This window comes from Haliotis rubra, unplaced genomic scaffold, assembly GCF_003918875.1.
Source record: "Haliotis rubra isolate DU_JTF1 unplaced genomic scaffold, ASM391887v1 Scf64, whole genome shotgun sequence".
NCBI classification, from domain to species: domain Eukaryota; kingdom Metazoa; phylum Mollusca; class Gastropoda; order Lepetellida; family Haliotidae; genus Haliotis; species Haliotis rubra.
In genome coordinates this window covers 591191-612411 of record NW_025767346.1, presented here as the reverse complement: position 1 = coordinate 612411, position 21221 = coordinate 591191, and the positions used below count along the sequence as shown (strand labels likewise).

Here is a 21221-nt window from a genome sequence, read left to right as displayed (position 1 = left end):
GAAATATGTGACATTCCAACATCACCGGGGAAATGTTTTTCATCTATGCAGAGAGTATTCAGTAAATCTAGCTACACAATCAAGAGACCAAGTAATTACTCTGCCTCGTCATAATTTACAACTGAACCAGTTTTATATAATCATTTGAAAACCATCCCAAAACGTTTTTTACTCAGTGCCCCAGTGGAATGCAAAAATATTAAATGTTTTACATAGAGTCGTTCATGAAACAAATGTTATAAATTTCAAAGGTTTTCAAGCAAAATGCAAACAAATATGTCTGATAATTCCAGAGAAATTGCACTGTGTTTGACAGGAAATTTTGCATGGGTTGCAAAGTTTTCGAGTTTGATGTTTCCAAGTTATTCCCCTTGGACGCTCACTGCGCCAATCGTCATCTTCGATAGAAATTCATGGCTGAATATCAGCCAATCGTGCTTCTTGTTACAAACTAATAACACACACTGACTTCCGGAAATAAGGTTGGTTTTGTCAGCTGTTGTGTTGATCAATAATTGTTGTATTATTCGTGGCAAAGAACAACTAAGCGTATAAAATGATACCTTGAGAGCTGTGCTCTCAGACACATAGGTAAGTATGTATTGAATCTCCTAGAAAATTATCTGGATTCATCGTTTTCGTTCGATTGAGGGTAAAAGGAAAACGCGACTATGAAGTTTCGGAAAATATTTAATCTGAGTAGATTAATTTTTAAAGGGGAAACTGTTTAGTTTAACTAGGTTGGAGTAAGTACTTCTTGTGAAGACTTCCGTCCGTACGTCCGTAGACAAATCATATCACCTGAATATATATATTCCTCATCTGATAAGGATGAGTTTTAACATGTTTCTTTAACTGTATCTGAATGTTTACTGAAAGACATATCCAACTTCTGAAAGTGCCCCTCAAAGGAATTTGTCCTCATCGTTAAAATTTAAGGGGATACGGACGGAAGTCGTACCCCATATGAAAATGGCTTGCTTTATAAACGGATGTTATTTGAAGTAGGATCCCTTAAATCTTTGATTTTTTAAATTTTACCATGTTTACATTTTGTATTTTCCTCTTAATGTTTAATTTGATATCCTGTATGATACTTCATTTGATTTGTGTCTGTCTTTCAGGCCATGCCAAAAACATTCTTCCCTGTCTTCCAATGTCTTGTACTTCTCCAAATCTTCCCAAACCACTGCATTGTCTCCAAGAAGATCGTCCATTTTGACCACAACAACAAACATGAAGAAACGCTATGCTGGACAGTCAAACTGATAAATATTGAAGATCCAAACTCCAAATTAAATTACAAATACTTTGATCCAGAAAACATATCATCCTTGTCGAAATTCCTAGGATCCACGTCACACTTTACCATTGAGAGTTTCCCAAGCCACTACGTGCTGTGCCATTTTGAGGAATCTGATGATGCCAAACCGAACTTACAGGGTATCCATGGCCACCATCAACGTCTGAAAGAACTTAGCCAGGAGTATTTTTGGCGTTTGAAGGATAGGATTGAGAGCTATCTCCAGGGTCATGATGGCGTGGAATGGTTCAGTCAAGAGGTTGTCCGGAAGAGGCAGAAACGTTCGATTGCCTTCAATGATCCTGCTTATAATCAGCAATGGCACTTGGTGGGTATAGGTTGTTTTCGTGTCAGTTTTTCAAGGCTGGTCAAGGGGACTTTCAGGAATAAGTTTTAATGAATGGAATTAATAGAAGTCATCAGTAGAAAGAAAATAAAGGATTATCAATTTTCTTTTTTCCATTTTCAGAATATTTGCATCTCAGAACTTTCAGGAATACATTTATATTAAACGAAGACATAAGAGGAAACAAATAAAGGATTGTCTATTTCAAAATATTTTGGATTAGGAATTTTTTTTTCAAAAGTCAACAGCCTTATTGTATAACAATTCAGTTCTCTGTGGTGTAGTGGTTAGAGCATCCACCTGGAGAGCGGAAACTCACAGGTTTAATCCCCGGCTGCTTCATACTAAAAGACGTTAAAATATGGTACTTGTTAGTCCCTGCCTGGCGCCTGTCATTAATGGGTATCACAAGGACTGATCAGCTCAGAGTCAGTATAATGTGTCTGAGTAGGGTATTCATGCTTAATTGCGGCATGATATCTGAAGTCTGGGCTTGTACAAGCAACCACACATACACACACATGCACGTCGTCATATGAGCGAATCCGTGAAGGTACGGGTTAGAATGAACCTTCAGTAACCCATGCTTGTCGTATGAGACGACTAACAGGATCGGGTGGTCAGGCTCGCTGGCTTGGTTGACACATGTCATCGGTTCCCAATTGAACAGATCGATGCTCATGCTGTTGATCACTGGATTGTCTGGTCCAGACTTGATTATTAACAGACCGCCGCATATAGCTGGAATATTGCTGAGTGCGGCAGTCACTCATATGAGCTAAATATTCTCAAGTGAGACGTTAAATCCCATTTCACCTCACCTCACCTCTGGGGCTGCATCTCACTACATTGTCAGGTGTTGATGCCACAACAAAAATCAGTGTTCATGACGTCAATCACTGGATTGTCTCTGTTCAGGTGGTCAGACTCGGACTCAGAGACTTGTGTGATTGCATGTCTTCCTATCCCACAACATGGATCAGTGTTCATGACGTCAATCACTGGATTGTGTTTTGTGAAAACTCTCTTGGAATAGTGCTAATCAAAAGTGAACAAAGTTCTGACTGCCCTAATGTTTTCTCATAGATTTATATAATTTCGTAGGAAAATCCGTGTGTAAAGTATTGATTTTATTTATTTTTTAAAATTTATACTTATATACTTGTGTAGCGCCAATATCCAGCTCAGCTCAGCTGCTCATAGGCGCTTTGTTTTTCCCTCCATCATTTTCATATTCTTATAGTTATAGCTTAAAGAATATAAACAAACTGATCTCTGACAGAGCTGATGTCCATATTTTCTTCTGTATTTAAGAAATACAGTCTGCAGATTAGGGCCTAAGATGAGTATTTATGTGTTTCCCATGAGAGTCAAATTAATGTCAAAGTGAAATCACTGTCAAGGTTAAACTGCAAGACTATTTTGTTTCCAGAACAACAGGCGCATGTCAAGAATGGACATCAACGTAACTGGGGTGTGGGCGCGGAACGTCACAGGCAAAGGCATCACCGTTGCTGTCGTGGATGATGGTAGGGAGGGATTTATTATCATCCTCCGTGAAATGGGTTTGGGGATATAGGTTTGGGCTCCATCTGTAATATTTCAGGGGGGTGAAATATTGCATGCATCATTAAAGGATAATATGTTGATTGATTTCAAAAACTGTCTCAAGACAGTGTGTGCATTTTTCCGAAAGTTGAAAAGTTTATTTGATGTTTAACGCCACAGTCAGCAATATTCCAGTGATATGGTGGCGGTCTGTAAATAATCCCGGACCAGACAATCTAGCGATCAACAGCATGAGCATCGATCTACGCAATTGGGATACAATCACATGTCACCCGCCCCTATCCCTTCAATTTAGTTTAATTGCTTCTTATACGACATTGCGGGCGTGGGGTAGTCTAGTGGTTAAAGCGTTGATCGTCTACGAAGACCCGGTTGAATCCCCACATGGGTACAATGAGTGAAGCCCATTTCTGGTGTCCCCCGCCTTGATATTGCTGGAATATTGCTAAAAGCGGCGTAAAACCAAACTCAGTCAGTCAGTCAGTCTTACGACATGCATGGGTTGCATCATTAAGGGATAATATGTTGATTGAATTCAAAACTGTCTTAAGACAGGGTGTGCATTTGCCATAATGTTGAGAATGTTGACAGAAACCACAATAGATGGCATGAACTCATTCTTTAGTGGTGAATGTTATTAATTAAGTTTGATTGTTATTGCCCTTGATTAAGTGAGTGAGTTGTGTTTTATGGCACATTCAGCAATATTCCAGCTAAATGGTGGCGCTCTGTAGGGTTGGAAAAACCTTTATAATTGCTAGTGTATTCTGGTACAGCGGCACATGAAAAATCACTTGCCCTGATTATTTTTTGCACTATACCGCCCGATTTTCTTGTTCATATTTTAAATAAACAACATAATTAATATTGGAAAATCAACTGGACACCGTACAGTGTGATATACAAATTTGCTTGCCCGACAGAAATAATCACTGGACTGGGACGTTGGGCAATTGGTTATTTCCATCCCTGGGCCCACTTGCACAGAACGATCTTAGCTTACAATTATTGTAATTCCTTAAGATCGCGATCTTAGGGCTTCGGGTTACAATCGCCATCTACTCTGCACAAAGCAATTGTAGGCTAAGATCATTGTAAGTTACAATCGAAACTTACAATTGGTCCAGACCAATTGTAAGGAGCTAAGATCATTTTAGTCATTTTAGAAATGGCATTCAAATTAGTGTCTGTTTCACGCAAATAATCAGCTTTACGCTTGAGATTGCATTTATATTGCATAAAACTGTGTGGTTCGCCTCGACACTTCAACAACACGGAGAATGCACAACCGATTTAACGCCGGATGCATTGTTATTTACTGTAGTGAAACACATAACTATCGGTCGATATCACAAAGTACTATTCCCACCGATTCAATGTTGGAATAAGTGTGAAACAACATACCTTCTTGATAATCCAGGAAAGGATAATAGTGAATGGTGTCCGCGTGCGATTAACAATGGCGTGACCTTTTCATTAACTCAAGAGCAGATAATTTTACTTTATACGCAAGATGGGAGTGGTTTCCCTTGGCACATGCCGCTGTCGCGATAGTCTGTCATGCCCATTGCAGAGCTCTCAACATACTGATATCTCTTTTTCGGTCATGGAGTGATTTTGTCTTAGTTTATCATTAAAGTAATCTACAAGTAGATACAAGTTAACGTGCAAAATCAAGTTTCTTTCTCATCCATAAATCTAAATTTGTTTATGCAATTTAAATATATACAAGTAGTCATCAAATAGGGATGTACACATGATGAGGCCTTAAAGATATTTATCAACGCTAATAGGGTTAAATAATTAATATACTGTGAAATGTATTTAATAACTACTCTCTTGAAATATTATTTAATACACGCATTATTTCCCGCCATGCATTCTTTACAACACTTCTGTAGCCATTATTTTATTGTATTTTATTCTCGATATATTTAGGGGATTTTACAACCACCCCAACCCCACCGCCACCAACAGCTGCATTTTAAACAATGTCTCATTGACAACCATTGGCAAAATCATACATTTAGGTGTTATATCATAAGGAAATACCGCTTATATTTGTTATTTTAAGTTCCATAATTAAGTCACTAAATCTAGATTCAAATTTATTCATGTATTTTTTCGTATTTCAGTATTTTCATAAAACATGGGTAGGTATTTCTGTGGTTGCAATATCACATTCTCAGTTCATAAATCAAGACAGTTAGAATGTAGAAAATATATGCTATCGATCCACGAATCGGGTTCCTTCTAAGATTTCTGGGACTTTTTCATGAAAATTCTGCAAGGTGCGATTGAGGGAGGTATGTATTGTGTGCTGGGACCAGTATCACTTTTTTATTTCTGATGCATGCTATGCGCACTTTCAGACAACTGTAGACGGAGTCGAAGTTTAAGAAATTCGCACCTCCACCGTTGAAGGGTTCGATCTTAGCTAAGATCACGATCTTAAATACATGCCGCCTTACAATGCGGCTCTAAGATCGGCTTTTGTGCAAGTGGATTAGAGGCAATTGTATGGCGATTGTAAAGTTGATTGTAGGGGCCAAAGATTGATTGTAACTAAGATGCGCTCTGTGCAAGTGGGCCCTGGTCTGTAAATAATTGAGTCCGAACCAGACAATCCAGTGATGAACAGAATGAGCATAGATTTACGCATAATTGGATATGATGACATGTGTCAACCAAGTCAGCGAGCCTGACCACCTGATCCCATCAGTCACCTTTACGACAAGCATGGGTTACTGAAGACCAATTCTAACCTGGATCTTGAAGAGTAACCCTTGTTAAAATTGAGGGTAGGGGTGGCCTTGACAGCAAAACTGATAAACCTATCGACACATCAATGATGTAATTACAAGGCTTCGATTTAGTGCTTTGTTACTAGCACTGGTGCAAACCCAGTATTACAATGTGAAACCTAGTTATGAATCTAACTTGCACTAGGTGCAAGTCAATTTTGAGAAATAAATCAATGATGAATCTAACATTATAAGCATAAATATGTCAGCTCATTTTCTTCTAAACTTTGAATAGCTATGGCACCGAAACATTGCTATTCATAGACACGCCCTCGGCTATGACAGCTCTTGAAACAGATATCAGCTGTGTCTCTGTGTTGCTATGGTTTCATGGGTACTACATCACGGAAATATTTTTATGTGCACCGAAACTTCTGACGTTTTAAACACACTATGTTGCAGCTGGAATTTGGCTGGTGCAACTAGGTCTTTATCGTAGGTTGCACCTGGTGCAAGTAGGTTAAATTCTCTGAAATTGAGCCCTGAATTATATGAATCTGTATGAATGTTGTTATGTTGTTGTTTATCTAGGCATGGAATGGAGGAATCCAGATCTCCGTGCTAACTACAACAGGCAAGGCAGCTGGGACCTAAACGACGATGACCCCGATCCTACCCCTAGCTCACTCAAAGGTATCGTACAAAATAGCTCCCTATGGGTATTGGAGAAAGTGGGGTGGCCTAGTGGTAAAAGCTTTCATTTGTCATGCCAAATGCCCTGGTTTGATTCCTCACATGGGCTCAGTGTGTGAGGACTTTTTCGCTGTCCTCAGCTATCGTGATTGCTATACTCATTAGGGGGTGGAAATAACTTTATAATTGCACATGTAAAGTCACTTGCCCCATCATTTTTCCACTATACTGGCAGTTTTCTTGCTGAGTTTTTAATAAACAACATTATTAAAATTGGAAAGTCAACTGGACACCGGTACAGCATGATATACAAAATTGCTTGCCCAACAGAAAAAACACTGGACTCCGGACGCCGGGCAATGGTTTTTCCAACCCTGCTTATTCACTCCCCATGTTGGGATTCAGAGTTTACCCTTGCAACCTGGGGGCTGCGGGATAGCCTGGTGGTTAAAAGCGTTCACACATCACGCTGAAGACTTGGGTTGGACTCCCCACATGGGTACAATATGTGAAGCCCATTTCTGGTTTCCTTGCCTTGATATTAGGGGTGGGTATTGCAGAGAATTTTCATATTGTGATATATTGCGATGCGATAAAGCATATATTGCAGACAGAAGTTGTTTTTAACAGTAAACTACTTATAATCGATTTAACGCTTTATTTAGCAAACACACAACAAAATCACTAATACGCTTGATTAAGTTTTAATAAAAACTAATAAGAACATAATAATATTTGGCACAAATGAAACAAGGAAAAGAATAATTTAACATCAACAGAGTGGTTACTAGTTTGAACTACTTTCTCCACTCTCAAAAAAGCCCTGAGATTTTAGACAGCAACTTGACCTGGTCAGGACATATCAGGCATCATTGGTCATTAATGAATAAATATTTAAAACAATCTGAATCAAAACATTGCAAAACACTTGAACAAAAATTAAGAACACAACTTCAAACCAAACTTAACAATCCAGTTAAATGTAAAATCTTTGAAGGGCATGTAGAAGTGGAATGCATAAGAAAAGCAAGATTTATGGATGTCAACTTCATTCACAATATAGAAGTTGACATCCATAAATCTTGCTTTTCTCAGTAAAATTTAATTTTAACCACGGTCATTCCCACCACCATTACCACAGTTGCCCACGATCGTCAAGGTTTCCGAGGGTTACGAAGTTTCCGAATGCATGTCAAAATACCATTTTTCGATCAATCGCTTAATGCGTATTGTTTTCTAACGCCTGAACCGGTTAATACCGGTAAACCGGTTATATTGGCGCAGCCCCACGATATTGCTGGAATATTGCTGAAAGCGGCGTAAAACTAAACTCACTCACCTTGCAACCTGTGCTGGTCAATTGGAGAGTCAGGTTTGGTGACTTGATAGTAACAAATAGTAGTTCACTGGTCTAAATGGCAAATGTTGTAATGAAATTTGGAAATCAACCTAAATTTTCTGGAAAAAGATAAGCACCTTGATGAGGCAGGTCCCTTGCTGTATGTTGTGATGCTTGACTTCATAAAATTATCCAGGGCTGTGGGTAGCCTAGTGGTTAAAGCGTCTTCGCCACGCCAAAGGCCCAGGTTCGATTCCCCACATGGGTACAGTGTGTGAAGCCCATTTCTGGTGCTCCCCGCCATGATATTGCTGGAATATTGCTAAAAACGGTGTAAAACCATACTCAGCCAGTCAGCCAGCATAAAATTATCCATGAATTTCGGCTAGGTGATGCACATCATTGTCCTGCTTAGATTGATGCTCACGTGGGGCGGTGGGGTAGCCTGGTGGTTGAAGCATTCTCTCGTCAAGTTCCCCTCAATTCCCCACATGGGTACAGTGTGTGAAGCCCATTTCTGGTGTCCCCCCCCAGTTCCCCTCAAGTTCCCCTCAATTCTCCACAATTCCCCCACATGGGTACAGTGTGTGAAGCCCATTTCTGGTGTCCCCCCGTCAAGTTCCCATCAATTCTCCACAATTCCGACATGGGTACAGTGTGTGAAGCCCATTTCTGGCAGACATGGGTTCAATTACTTTGAAATGTAATTAATTAAATTACAATTACTTTGATTTTCCTCAATTACAATTCCAAATACAATTACACCTTAAATTAAAATGTAATTAATTAAATTACAATTACATTACCAGTGTAATTAATTACATTACAAATTACTTTGTTAAAAAAAACCCAAAAAAACAAAACAAATATATTTCTGTATTCCTTTAATCAACAAGATATCGATGTTGGTAAACACTAAATCCAATTCATATTTTTGTCATCAAAAAGTGAAATGCAAAATTAGATTATATCTACAATGTACGCTATTTGATCAAATTTGTATTTTGCATATTTCTTTGGGCTTATTATCAAATACACACCTCTATCATCTCTTGTTGCAAAAAAAACACTTTGTCCACGACTGTTACCTTAGGTGTACTGTATCATGACATTACAGGCCTACATTACAATATACAATCAGGCGGTCTCTATCTGACATAATCCACATTAACATACTAAAGGATTTGTCAACTTGGATTTATGGCTTATTACCTTTCATGATTATAAAAATAGGACTACAGTTCAGTAAGATTTTGAATATCATATCCTATGAGAAATAAACAAAGAGGCCATTTTGATAGGAACTTGACTAATAGTACTGTTAATCCCCCATTTCCTCAAATACCAACCTACATTCAGTCATGTGTTACTGATTCCCTTTGTTTCACAAATGTGCAGATGGTGATAGTTACAAAGGCTTAGACATTCAAATCTCTTTCAAAACTTAACACCTGCTAGAGTATATACCGACAACAAGCATCTTATTGAAAAACACTGCTTTTTCCTCCTTATTGTACAGAATATAATTGCAAGGGTTGCCTGATGACCACCAAAATAAAAAAGTGAGATGTAATTTGATGTAATTGAAAAAGTAATTGAAAAATTCAATTACATTGAGATATTAATTAATTAAATTACAATTACAAATTACATTTTAAACATTCAATTACAAATTACATGCAATTACATAGATTTTTGTAATTAATTACATTCAATTACAATTACAAATTACAATTACCCCATGTCTGATTTCTGGTTCCCCCTGATATTGCTGGAATATTGCTAAAAGCAGCATAAACTAAACTCACTCACTCACTCACTTGATGCTCATGGTGTTAACCACTGGATTGTCTAGTCCAGATTCAATAACTTCAAGAAGGGTGTATTGGGTAGTCAGGCTTGTTGCTAGTTTGATGTATCAGAGGCACAGATAAGCTGTGTATCTGAATGTAAATTACTTAAATATTTATGTGAAAACTCAATTCTTGTCAAGTCTATTACGCACAAGTACGCTTTGAAATGTTTATAAATACTCAATAAATAGATAAAATAACTGAGGTATATTGAGAAGTTCTATTTCAGCACCTCAACTTGGTAACTTGCAGTCTTTTATAACATATCAAATATGAATAACAAAACACGTAAACCAACATTTAATCTTTATTATATTTTTACAATTAATGGAAAATGGCAAAATACCTAATTGAGCTTGAGTGAGGTGGGTACAATTTATTTGTTTACTCAAAGGAAAATTAGGATACCCAATTGAGATGAACACAAGCGAGTACATAACTCAATAACCCCAAAAGTTTTCTGTAGCTCTGATGCAAGTCATCATCATATTCCAGGCCATTTGCATAGATCAGTGCTCATGATGTCAAATTATTTAAAACATATTTGCACCCATTCAATATTGCTTTTAGAGAAGTGCGTGATACTGTGCCTTTAACTTTAAACATTACCACACAACCATGTCAATTGACTAGTTTTAATAAATCAGTAAACATCATGTAAACCTGTAAAGTTGAGAGCAGGATTTCCTGAACACTGTCGAGATTGCAAGAATAGTTCAGCTTCATTTCTCCTTGACCCATTAACTAACCCACAAACTATGTTATCATCCCAAACAGATTTCCTGTCTTAGTGTTATGTGCACTGGCATTCATAATGGTCACAAACTTGTTAAGCTGTGAGATTGAGAAGTTGCCACCCATAAAAACAAATTGCATTTCTCTCATTAATACTAACTATCAGCCTCAGTGAAGCTACCATATAATTTATCCAAAAAAGAATTACATATTAAGATTACAATGTGAAATTAAAAGTTCGAATGAATTAATGCAACGTTGCATTAAATCAACTCTCGTGCCCTCTACCGACCAAACTTTATTTCAAGCTTAACCCCATAGAGTTATGTCCCTTTGAATGCTTATTACAAATTTCCTATAATGCAACGTGTGATTGAGGCCAGTTTGGCAAACACTGACAATACCTTGTGCGACAGTTGTAAAGGTACAAAGCAATCGCTTACATTCCATATATGGCAAGTGGTGTCTGTTTGGAAGCTGTTTGCCTTGAAGTTTCAATTATCGATTTCAGGCAAGTCTTGATGGATAATGAGTCCTTTATTGCAACAACAGGAAGCTAAAGTGAGTGCATGTGCCCCAATATATATATTTTACACCAAAATGTAGTCGAAAATGCTTGACATTGTGCCTTTAAACTGGATCATCAAAAGTTATGGGCACGCTCAGTTGCACAAAGGCGCCAGGGGTGGAAATAACCTATTGCCCAACGTTCGAGTCAGTGTTTTTTTCTGTAGGGCAAGCAAATTTGTATATCACACTGTACCGTGTCCAGTTGACTTTCCACAGTGTTCACTTTAAAGGTGTTTCAAAGTAAAAGGTCACTGGGTCCTGTAAGTTTCAGATATCTGTCTGACCCATTGAACATTCACAGGACCCATAGAATAAAATTAAACACACATTTCAGATTGAACATTTCTTATAATTGGCATTGAAATTATTAACAGACATAAGATTTATAAACAGCAAACAAGTGTCACATGTCACATAAAACAACTTCAGTCAAACTTAGTCAAAGTCATTGCGAAATATAGTCAGACACTGGGGCCGGCAGGTTGTAGACTTCTATCAGACCATTGGAGAATCTGCCGGATTTGTCAGAGGGTCTGATGCTATTCGTGAACACTGCTTTCCAATGTTAATTATGTTGTTTATTTAAAAAATCAACAAGAAAACGGCAGGTATAGTGGAAAAATTATCAGGGCAAGTGATTTTACATGTGCCACTGTTCCGGAGTACACTAGCAATTTTAAAGTTATTTCCCCCCCTGGGCACACCTGAATTATTTGTCTGGTGCTGTGTGGTACAAGTTGACAAATCTGTGACCATGTGATCTAACTCGCTGTCTCTGTTCTGCAGCAACAAACCACCATGGTACTCGCTGTGCCGGGGAGATAGCTGCTGTGGCCGACAACAACCTGTGTGGTGTCGGAGTTGCTTACCAAGCCAAGGTGTCGGGTAAATATGTCTCACTCTCTCCTTCCATTCTGTGTCCTTCATGTTGAAGTCAGGCTGATTAATAAGATTATTAATTGGAATATTGTTTCTGGGAGAAATTATTAATGATTATTGATTTAAAACTTGTGTGATCGATGTTAACTTAAATAATACTAAAATTTTAATTTACAAACACTCTCTAATTCTTTGAGGGTCGGTGGGGTAGCCCAATGGTTAAAGTGTTTACTTGTCACCGAAGACCCGGATCGATTCCCCATGGGAATAATGTGTGAAACCCATGGTGATGTTGCTGTGATATTGCTGGAATATTGCTAAAAGAGGCATGACACCATACACACTCACTCACTCTACTTCTTTAACTAAAAATATCAAATATCAATAATTGGAAATATTTTCAATGGGCAGAATAATTAACAATTATTGATTTGAGACTTGCATGATTGATAATATATTATACAAACTACTGTGATGAAATAATTTTTAAATTTACACCCTCTCTCCTCCATGTGCCCTAAGTGTGGATTTTGGGCTGGCTAAAAAGATCAATGTTGTTGAATTGCAGAATAATTAACCATTATTGATTTAAGATTTGTGTAGATAGCATTTAATATACTATTGTGATTTGTGCACACTCTCTCAACCGATTCTGTGCATTCTATGTGGAATTCAGGTTCTTTAAAGACCTGTGAAGGTCCGGTTTAGAATGACCCTTGAGTAACCCATACTTGTCATAAGAGGCGACTAACAGGATTGGGTGGTCAGGCTCGTTGACTTGGTTGACACATGTCATCGGTTCCCAATTGAGCAGGTCGATGCTCATGCTGTTGATCACAAGATTGTCTGGTCCAGACTCAATTATTTACAGACCTCCGCCATATATCTGGAATATTGCTGAGTGTGCCGTAAAACTCAACTCACTCACTCACTCACTCAGGTTGGTTAAAAAGATTGCTAGCGGAAATGTTGTCAATGGGAAGAAATGATTATTGATATAGGAATTGTGTTATTGATAAGTTTCATTTACTTTTACAATACATAAAAGTATTATTATTATTATTATTATAGGATATTTATATAGCACATATCCATAGCAACTCGTACATGCTCAAGGTAGTATTTTTCCCTCGATCATTGGATGTCAATCTCAACGGCACATCGTATTATCAATCTCAACTCCCTGGGGATCATACAACTCTTTCAGCCACTAGGCGCACCGAGTTGTTGCGTCTTTCCCATCCTTACTAGGAATGAACTCCTTATTAATGGTCTGCCTTTGAATTTTATTGATAATGATGTTTTTGTTGGTAATTACCAACACCCGTGAAGATCTGGGTTAGAATTGGTCTTCAGCAACCCATGCTTGTTGTAAGAGGCGCGACGGGATTGGGTGGTCAGGCTCGCTGACTTGGTTGAGGCATACAGATAGATACTCATGTTGATCACTGGATTGTCTGGTCCAGACAAGATTTTTTACAGACTGCCGCCATTTAGCTGGAATATTGCTGAGTGTGGAGTTGAAAATACAAGCAAAACAAAATAGTCCACCAGTGAGTGAGTGAGTGAGTTTCATGATTTCATGACTTTGTAGAGGTGAAATTGGACTCATTTGAGCAAAATAACAATTGTTTCACAAAATGCCAGTCATTTTGAAATCCTAAATGAATCCCCAATCTAAGAAATATAGCATATCAACAGATTTGAATGTTCAGCAAAATTAATTAAGTCTAATTTAAGTTCCATGGTGGTGTTTTAAAGGCAGGGGTGGGTAGCCCACGCTTATCACGCCCAAGACCCGGGTTCGAATCCCCACATGGGTACAATGTGTGAAGTCCATTTGTGGTGTCTGCCGCCGTAAAATTGCTGGAATATTGCTAAAAGCAACGTAAAACTAAACTGACTCACTCACTCTCACTTTTATGGCAGGTATCCGTGTGTTGGATGGACCAATGACTGACAGCCTCGAGGCTGCCGCCTTTAACAAGAATCTGCAAGTGAATGATGTCTACAGTTGCAGGTAACCATAGTGACAATTGCGAAAAGATAGTCTTGAAGTTTTTAGAGGAAAACTTTTTTAGTTAATTTTATTTTGTTTCTTTTTGCATAGATTACATGATATGACCTTATTATCTAGGTTATTAACATGTACTATTTGAAATGCCTCTTTCAGGCTTGTATGCACCTTTAGTTGGCTAAACACTTGCAGGAATTTTAGTTTTTGAGTGTTCCACCTAGGTTCTGGCACATTATTCAACTCTGCACAGCAAATATCATGGCTTTAGATTCCCTGGCAATCCATACCCTCTAGGTGTATTTTAACACACGGTTTTACCTTGACTTACAAAAGTGAAGGTCGAGGGACCCCCATCAATAAATGTTTCAGTTCCTTACTGGAACTATGAGGGCCCTGTCAAGTATTAAAATGGTGTAGTGTAGTGTATGGTCAGATAATTACTCCAGAGCGTGGAATGAATCAGTGGTTATGTGGACAGTGGTCATGAAATAACACACAGATATCTAGTCTTGATGCACGGTTGGTATTTTCGTGCGTTTCTTCGGACGCAGTATTTTGGGGTTTCTGCGTCCATTCCCCACATTTGTGCGTTGTGTAAACCTTGTTAATATTTTAAATTAACTTCCACATGTTCCATAAACCGGTTTGTTTATTGACTTGCCCAGCTGGGGACCGGACGATGATGGGAAGACAGTGGATGGACCTCACATCATGGCAGCTGTAAGTTGGCCTATATCACCAACAGTAACTGTGGTAACATTTAAACATGTCTGCTGGTATGGATTTGTGTTCATTAAGGAATCTGTATCGGGGGAGTCTTTTATCGACATTTTTTAAGTCAACTGGAGCCAGTATGACTGACTGACTGACTGAGTTTGGTTTTACGCTGCTTTTAGCAATATTCCAGCAACATCACGGCGGGGGACACCAGAAATGGGCTTCGCACATTGTACCCATGTGGGGATTCAAACCCGGGTCTTCAGCGTGACGAGCCAACGCTTTAACCACTAGGCTACCCCACCGCCCCTGGAGCCAGTATGAAACACTGCAGGCAAATCCAGAGTTTGAAATACTGAAGTGTCAATTGTGTAGCAAAGAAACTGTTTATGCATTCACCTTGCTTATGAGGAGAGAAGGTCTTTCAACTATGAAATCACTGCTCATTTTCATATAAAAGTATTATTAAGCATTCTGTTTGTGTCATTATTATTTTTATGGCCACTGGTGGATGGACATTTATTATGAGATAGATTTGTCATAATTTTAATTCTTTTCTAAATGACCAACCTCTTATAAATGTGCACATTCCTCAGGTTCTATAATCCACTGTCTTTAAAAGCGTAAACTAGACGTGATAGTTAATGAAAGCACTGAGCGTGATAACAATCACAGCAACCATCCAGATGTAAATAGTTATGTACTCTGAGTGAGTGAGTGAGTGAGTGAGTGAGTTTAGTTTTACGCCGCACTCTGCAATATTTCAGCTATATGGCAGCAGTCTGTAAATAATAAACGTAAATAATGGGTTGCCTCATACAAGGGGTAGCATTATAGACAGCAATATAAGGTAAACAAATCTTTGCTATGGGTAAAAAACATCAGGTTTAAAGAAATTCCAAAATATATTTCACATTAGAGAAAAGGTACACATATATTTAAAGATGATAAAGAGCTCATTGGGGATAAGACACCAAATGGTGATTGAGTTGAGGTTTACGCCGCACTCAGCAATATTCCAGCTATATGGTGGCGGTCTGTGAATAATCGAGTCTGGACCAGACAATCCAGTGATCTGCATTGATATGTGCAATTGGGAACCGATGACGTGTCAACCAAGCCAGCGAGCCTGACCACCCTATCCCGTTAGTTGCCTCTTACGACAAGCATGGGTTACTGAAGGTTCATTCTAACCCTGATCTTCACCGAAGACCCGGGTTCGATTCCCCACATGGGTACAATGTGTGAAGCCCATTTCTGGTGTCCCACCGTGATATTGCTGGAATATTGCTAAAAGCGGTGTAAAACTAAACTCACTCAATTAAACGACAAACAAACAAATTCCTGGCATTTATGTTCAATATTCCTCAGAAAACAAGGTGCTTTGTCATATTTATTTTTCTTCTTCAAAGATTGTCAGGGATTCTTTGTTTTTTCAGAAAGCTATGAAGTATGGAGTGGATTTTGGTAGAAGTGGTTACGGTAGCATCTTTGTGGTTGCCAGTGGCAACGGAGGTCGTCACCAAGACAACTGTAACTATGATGGCTATGCGAACTCCATCTATACACTAACTATAGGTAAATAACTTCTGTGATACATCATAGCTTTGTCCACATGGTGGGGGAGACCAGAAAGTGGCTTCACACGCTGTTCCCATGTGGGGAATCGAAAATGCTTCTTCAGCGTGACAAGCAAACGCTGTAACCACAAACCACAAACTGCGACTACTGCACCCTGAGTAGGAGTGCAATAGGATGATGTTGATGCTGATAATACATCCCACCAAGGTTTGCTTCCCAACATCGGGGGACCGCCTCCGTGGTGTAGTGGTTAGAGCGTCCGCCCGGAGAGTGGAAGGTCGCGGGTTCGATCCCCGACCTTGTCATACCAAAAGACGTTAAGATATGGTACTTGTTGGTCCCTGTCTGGCGCTCGGCATTAATGAGTACAATAAGGACTGGTCGGCTTGGAGTCAGTATAATATGTCTGAGTGGGGTATTCATGCTTCACTGCGGCATGGTATCTCATCCCTATACACATGCATGCACGTCGTCATATGAGCGAAATATTCTCAAGCACGACGTAAAACCCAATTTCACCTCACCTCACCCAACATCGGGGGGTGGTGTAGTCCAATGTTTTAAGCGTTTACTTGTCATGATGAACACCGGGGTTCAATTACCAACATGGCTACAATGTGTGAAGCCTATTTCTGGTGCAGTCCCCATGATATTGCTGGGATATTGCAAACACCATACTTACTCACTCACTCACATAAACATTCACTCGTACAAGATGCAGTATTTACCAATTGTTACACTGTGATTGGTTAACATATCAACATAATGTGACATGAAGAAGACACCCTTAAGCATGTGATCTTCTCAGCTAATTGTCATGTTGTAGCATGTTTTGTTAAATGATTATTTTTCCTTATCCTGACTCATGGCAATTATGCTTGTCTCCTTCCTTTTGCGATAGTGGAACACTTGAAATCCCTTGAAGTTTCCTTCTAAAAAAGCGGACTTAAAATCACTCACCCACGAGTAGCGTCCCTTTCCTCCCTTTGGCACCCAAATGGTCACATGATCGGCCATATTTGTCAGTCTCTCCTTTTTCGCCCTTGAGGACGGTTGTGAGAGCACCTGGGTCCCTATACGGCACATATTCTTTTTTATTTTCGTACCTTACATCAAAATTATTGCTGTATACGGTTTTTAGGATTATATTCTACATTACGGTTGGAAATTTGATTTATATTTTCCGTTGTTTGACATGTGTTTTCTTCATGTTTTCATTTAAGTTCGGTTGAATTTAATAATTACCTTTTTTCCATCCATAGACGTGCTAAGGACTGGGTACGTAGGTATTCACAAGTCATGTCTAAATCGAGTGATTGCGCTGATAACCGTGTGTTAACCACTGCTGCAGATATTCATAATTCTAGAGAATTGCTGAACGTTTCTCGGGAGCAGGTCGATGTACCAGGGGTGAAGGCTGGAGGCCATAAGAGATCATCGTCTACTGAGCTGACCTCATCGCAGATGAAGAAGGCCAAATCTTCATCTTCACAGAAGAAGAAGGCTACTACCATGAAGACTTCAGCGAAGTCTAAGATCAGCTCTGCTTCTACAGCTACATCGGCATTGGTATCAGCGCAGACATTGACAGAAGACCTGCTATCAATGCAGACATCGGGTACCAGAGATAGCAGCGGTGTCAACTCTTCACGAGTGCAGCGATCCTTAGATGACGTCTCTTCAGTATCAGATGCATCATCCCTGCAGCAGTCTCTTCAGACAACGCAGAACTTCAACCCGGGACTGTTCATGCAACAGTTTACAGACCAGATGATGTCGATGATGGAACATCGCTCCGCTCAGGAGAAGGCTGCTATGAAGACCACTACAACGACTACTAGCTTGCGTGAAGGCTCTACAGTCTCCCCACCACATCCAGATGAAGAGGGAAGCCTGCGCGAAGGCTCACCGACACGACGATCTTCCCCATCTGAAGTGAGGAGTCTGGACTCCGTTACCAACGTAGACGCCCCAGAGAGTGCTGCTAAGAAGTCTCCACGCAGGAAGGAATCAAAGCGTTCTCCCGAACCCTACAGACGTCGCAGATATGAGTCGTCATCTCTATCGGACTCTGACGCCCATCAAGAGCCTGTGCGAAGGCACTCCTACAGAGGGGAAGCTACATCCAGGAATCCACCTTCACGAAGGCCTAGAGGATGATCTCATACCTCCAGGAAGGATTCAAGATCGCATCGGGATCGATCGCCTGCGCGAAACTCATCTTATAGATAATCCTATAGAGACTCATGTCATCGTGCATCCTTAGAGTGAGAAATATCTAAATCAGAGGATGAAGGTGAAGGCATATTCTCCGATACGGAAGTTAACTCCTGGATCACCAATGGCTTGGTCTTATCATCACCTTCTAAGGACACAGATGAGGCGTTTACCTGGCTTTTGATAAGGCCACCATTTCGCAGAGTCAGCACATCCCGACATTCAACTCCAGGAAATTCCTTCTACATAGGATGGAACCCTTCCTGAAGGCTCCAGAGGTTGATCATGTTGATGATGACTACAAGATTATCACCGACTCCCGTCAAAGAACTTACAAGATTGAGGATAAGAAGTTAGCGCAGCTGGATACAACCACCAGACATACTTTCTTTGGATTATCCAGATCGAGGGAAACACTCATCTCGAAATTCAAGAATTCCTCATCCGAAGAAGACCGGATGATATACTCTGCTCTACTACTGCAGAAGAGAGACCGGGACGGTGGGGTAGCCTAATGGTTAAAGCGTTGGCTCGTCACGCCGAAGACCCGGGTTCGAATCCCCACATGGGTACAATGTGTGAAGCCCATTTCTGGTGTCCCCTGCCATGATATTGCTGGAATATTGCTAAAAGCGGCGTAAAACCAAACTCCTCAGTCAGTCAGTCAGTCAGAAGAGAGACCATCAGTTTATGTCGAAGCACCTAGCATCCACATCAACGGGCTTGACTCTCCTGAGAAGACGAGGGTTATTGTCAGCATGCACTTGGAGTTAACCCTTCACCAAGTCTTTATACAGAGCCCAATGGTCAGCATGTTACATCTTTGGAGGAGGAATTGAAGAAGTCGCCAGGGAAGTCTCTCACAACTCTAGGGAAGTTATGATGATTAAATCCATCGACACCTTGGCTAACGTGATTTTTAGACATCTCAGCTCTACTCCAACAAATCTAAGTTTGCAGGAGTCGAGAGAGCCAGAGAAAAGAAGTATTTGAGCATGAAAGGAGGAAGAGGCTCCTTTCGACGCCCAACCGGAGCTCCTAGAGGTAACCCCGGAAGAGTCCGAGCACCTATCCTGACGTGGAGATACTTATCCTGACTCATGAGTTTAGCCCTCCCAACCTCCCCTCTTATGGCACTCTGGATTTCCCTGTAAATCCGGGTGTCTGGCTTACATACGGTGAGAGTGACAAATATGGCTGATCATTTGACCATTTGGGTGCCAAAGGGAGAAAAGGGATGCTACTCGTGGGTGAGTGATTTTAAGTCCGCTTTTTTAGAAGGGAACTTCAAGGGATTTCAAGTGTTCCACTATCATTTGCAAGAGGAAGGCGACAAGCATAATTAGCATGACTCAGGATAAGTATAAAATATCAATTTTAGTCAGAAAAGTACATATTTATGTTAGTAGTCTTGTTTTTGATGTGTATTATAAGTGGTAATACCGGTACGTTCCAGGTGCGGTGGATGAAATGGGTCGGATGCCATTTTATGCAGAAGAATGTGCCTCCATGTTGGGTGTGACCTTCAGCAGCGGACGGTCAGATGAACGGGATATTGTAAGTCTGCACGCTAGAGCTGTGTTTTTCAGTCTTGGGAATTGGTTGAAATCTCACAATTGATGATTGGTTCAATACCAACGACCAATCATCGAAAAAAAATTGGTTAGCGTCATTTTTTAGATTTTCCTATTCAGGTTGTAGTTGCAGATAAGTATAAAGAAAAAAACTTTTCGTTCTCTGTTGTTGTTTTTCAGAAACTGCACAAATTACATTTGCAGATTTCACATCCAGTGTAAAATGGTTCAGTTCCATTGTAACATTAACTTCCCAGATTCTTCAAGAAATATTCAGTCATGACTTTTCAGAAAGTGAAGTGAGTTTTCTCAGAAATAAACACGTTTTCAGGCCCTGACAACGTCCTAGATATGTTCCATCATCAAGTATTTCAAACTCTATTACAGCGGTTCCAAAGTCGTTTGTGTTCGATGAGAAAATGTGATCGATATCTTGGTCGTTTGGCCACTGCGACCAATCTTCGATTATTTCAATTAATCGGACCACCACTAGTGTTTTTGGACTGGCTATCAATAGAGGTCATAGAGAACAATAGTCATTAACTTATCTTCAATTATTTATCAATAATTTTATGAAAATTATCTTTGAGCAACAATGCCCATCTAGAAGAAATCAACATATTTCAAATCAGCGGTGAGTGTAAACACAATTTGTATGGATTACTAAAAAAAACTGTTGGTTTGTTGTTAAACACCACGCTCAGCAATATTCCAGTGTTATGGTGGCGGACTGTAAATAAATAAGTCTGGACCAGACAATCCTGTGTTCAACAGCAACAGCATCGATCTACACAATTAGGTTACTATGAATTGTCAACCAAGTCAGCGAGCCTGACCACCCCATCCCGTTAGTCGCCTCTTACGACAAGCAATGGCTACTGAAGACCAATTCTAACCCGAATCTGCATGGATAGAATATGGGGATTGATAATCATACTGTCCACAAATGGATTGTTGCTTAGGTTGTTGTGATATAGCTTTTATAATGTTTTACTGACAGTGGCATGAATTATTCACTCACTCATTTGTTCCCCTGGTTGAAGACCCATGAAGATCCAGGTTAGAATTGATCTTCAGTAACCCA

At 39.7% G+C, this 21221-nt stretch overlaps 1 protein-coding gene across 1 annotated transcript in view; it reads left to right on the top strand.

Annotated features, from left to right (window-relative positions):
- The first annotated feature begins 464 nt into the window (after positions 1 to 464).
- Positions 465 to 21221, top strand: part of LOC124256797 (proprotein convertase subtilisin/kexin type 7-like) — a 35079-nt gene continuing 14322 nt past the window's right edge. Inside the window, exons 1-9 of the mRNA XM_046690754.1 lie at positions 465 to 591; positions 1125 to 1631; positions 3082 to 3178; positions 6554 to 6655; positions 11939 to 12037; positions 13961 to 14051; positions 14714 to 14768; positions 16205 to 16343; positions 20020 to 20120. Coding sequence (XP_046546710.1) covers positions 1128 to 1631; positions 3082 to 3178; positions 6554 to 6655; positions 11939 to 12037; positions 13961 to 14051; positions 14714 to 14768; positions 16205 to 16343; positions 20020 to 20120 — 1188 coding nt within the window. The 5' untranslated portion in view covers positions 465 to 591; positions 1125 to 1127. The remainder of the gene's footprint in view (positions 592 to 1124; positions 1632 to 3081; positions 3179 to 6553; positions 6656 to 11938; positions 12038 to 13960; positions 14052 to 14713; positions 14769 to 16204; positions 16344 to 20019; positions 20121 to 21221) is intronic.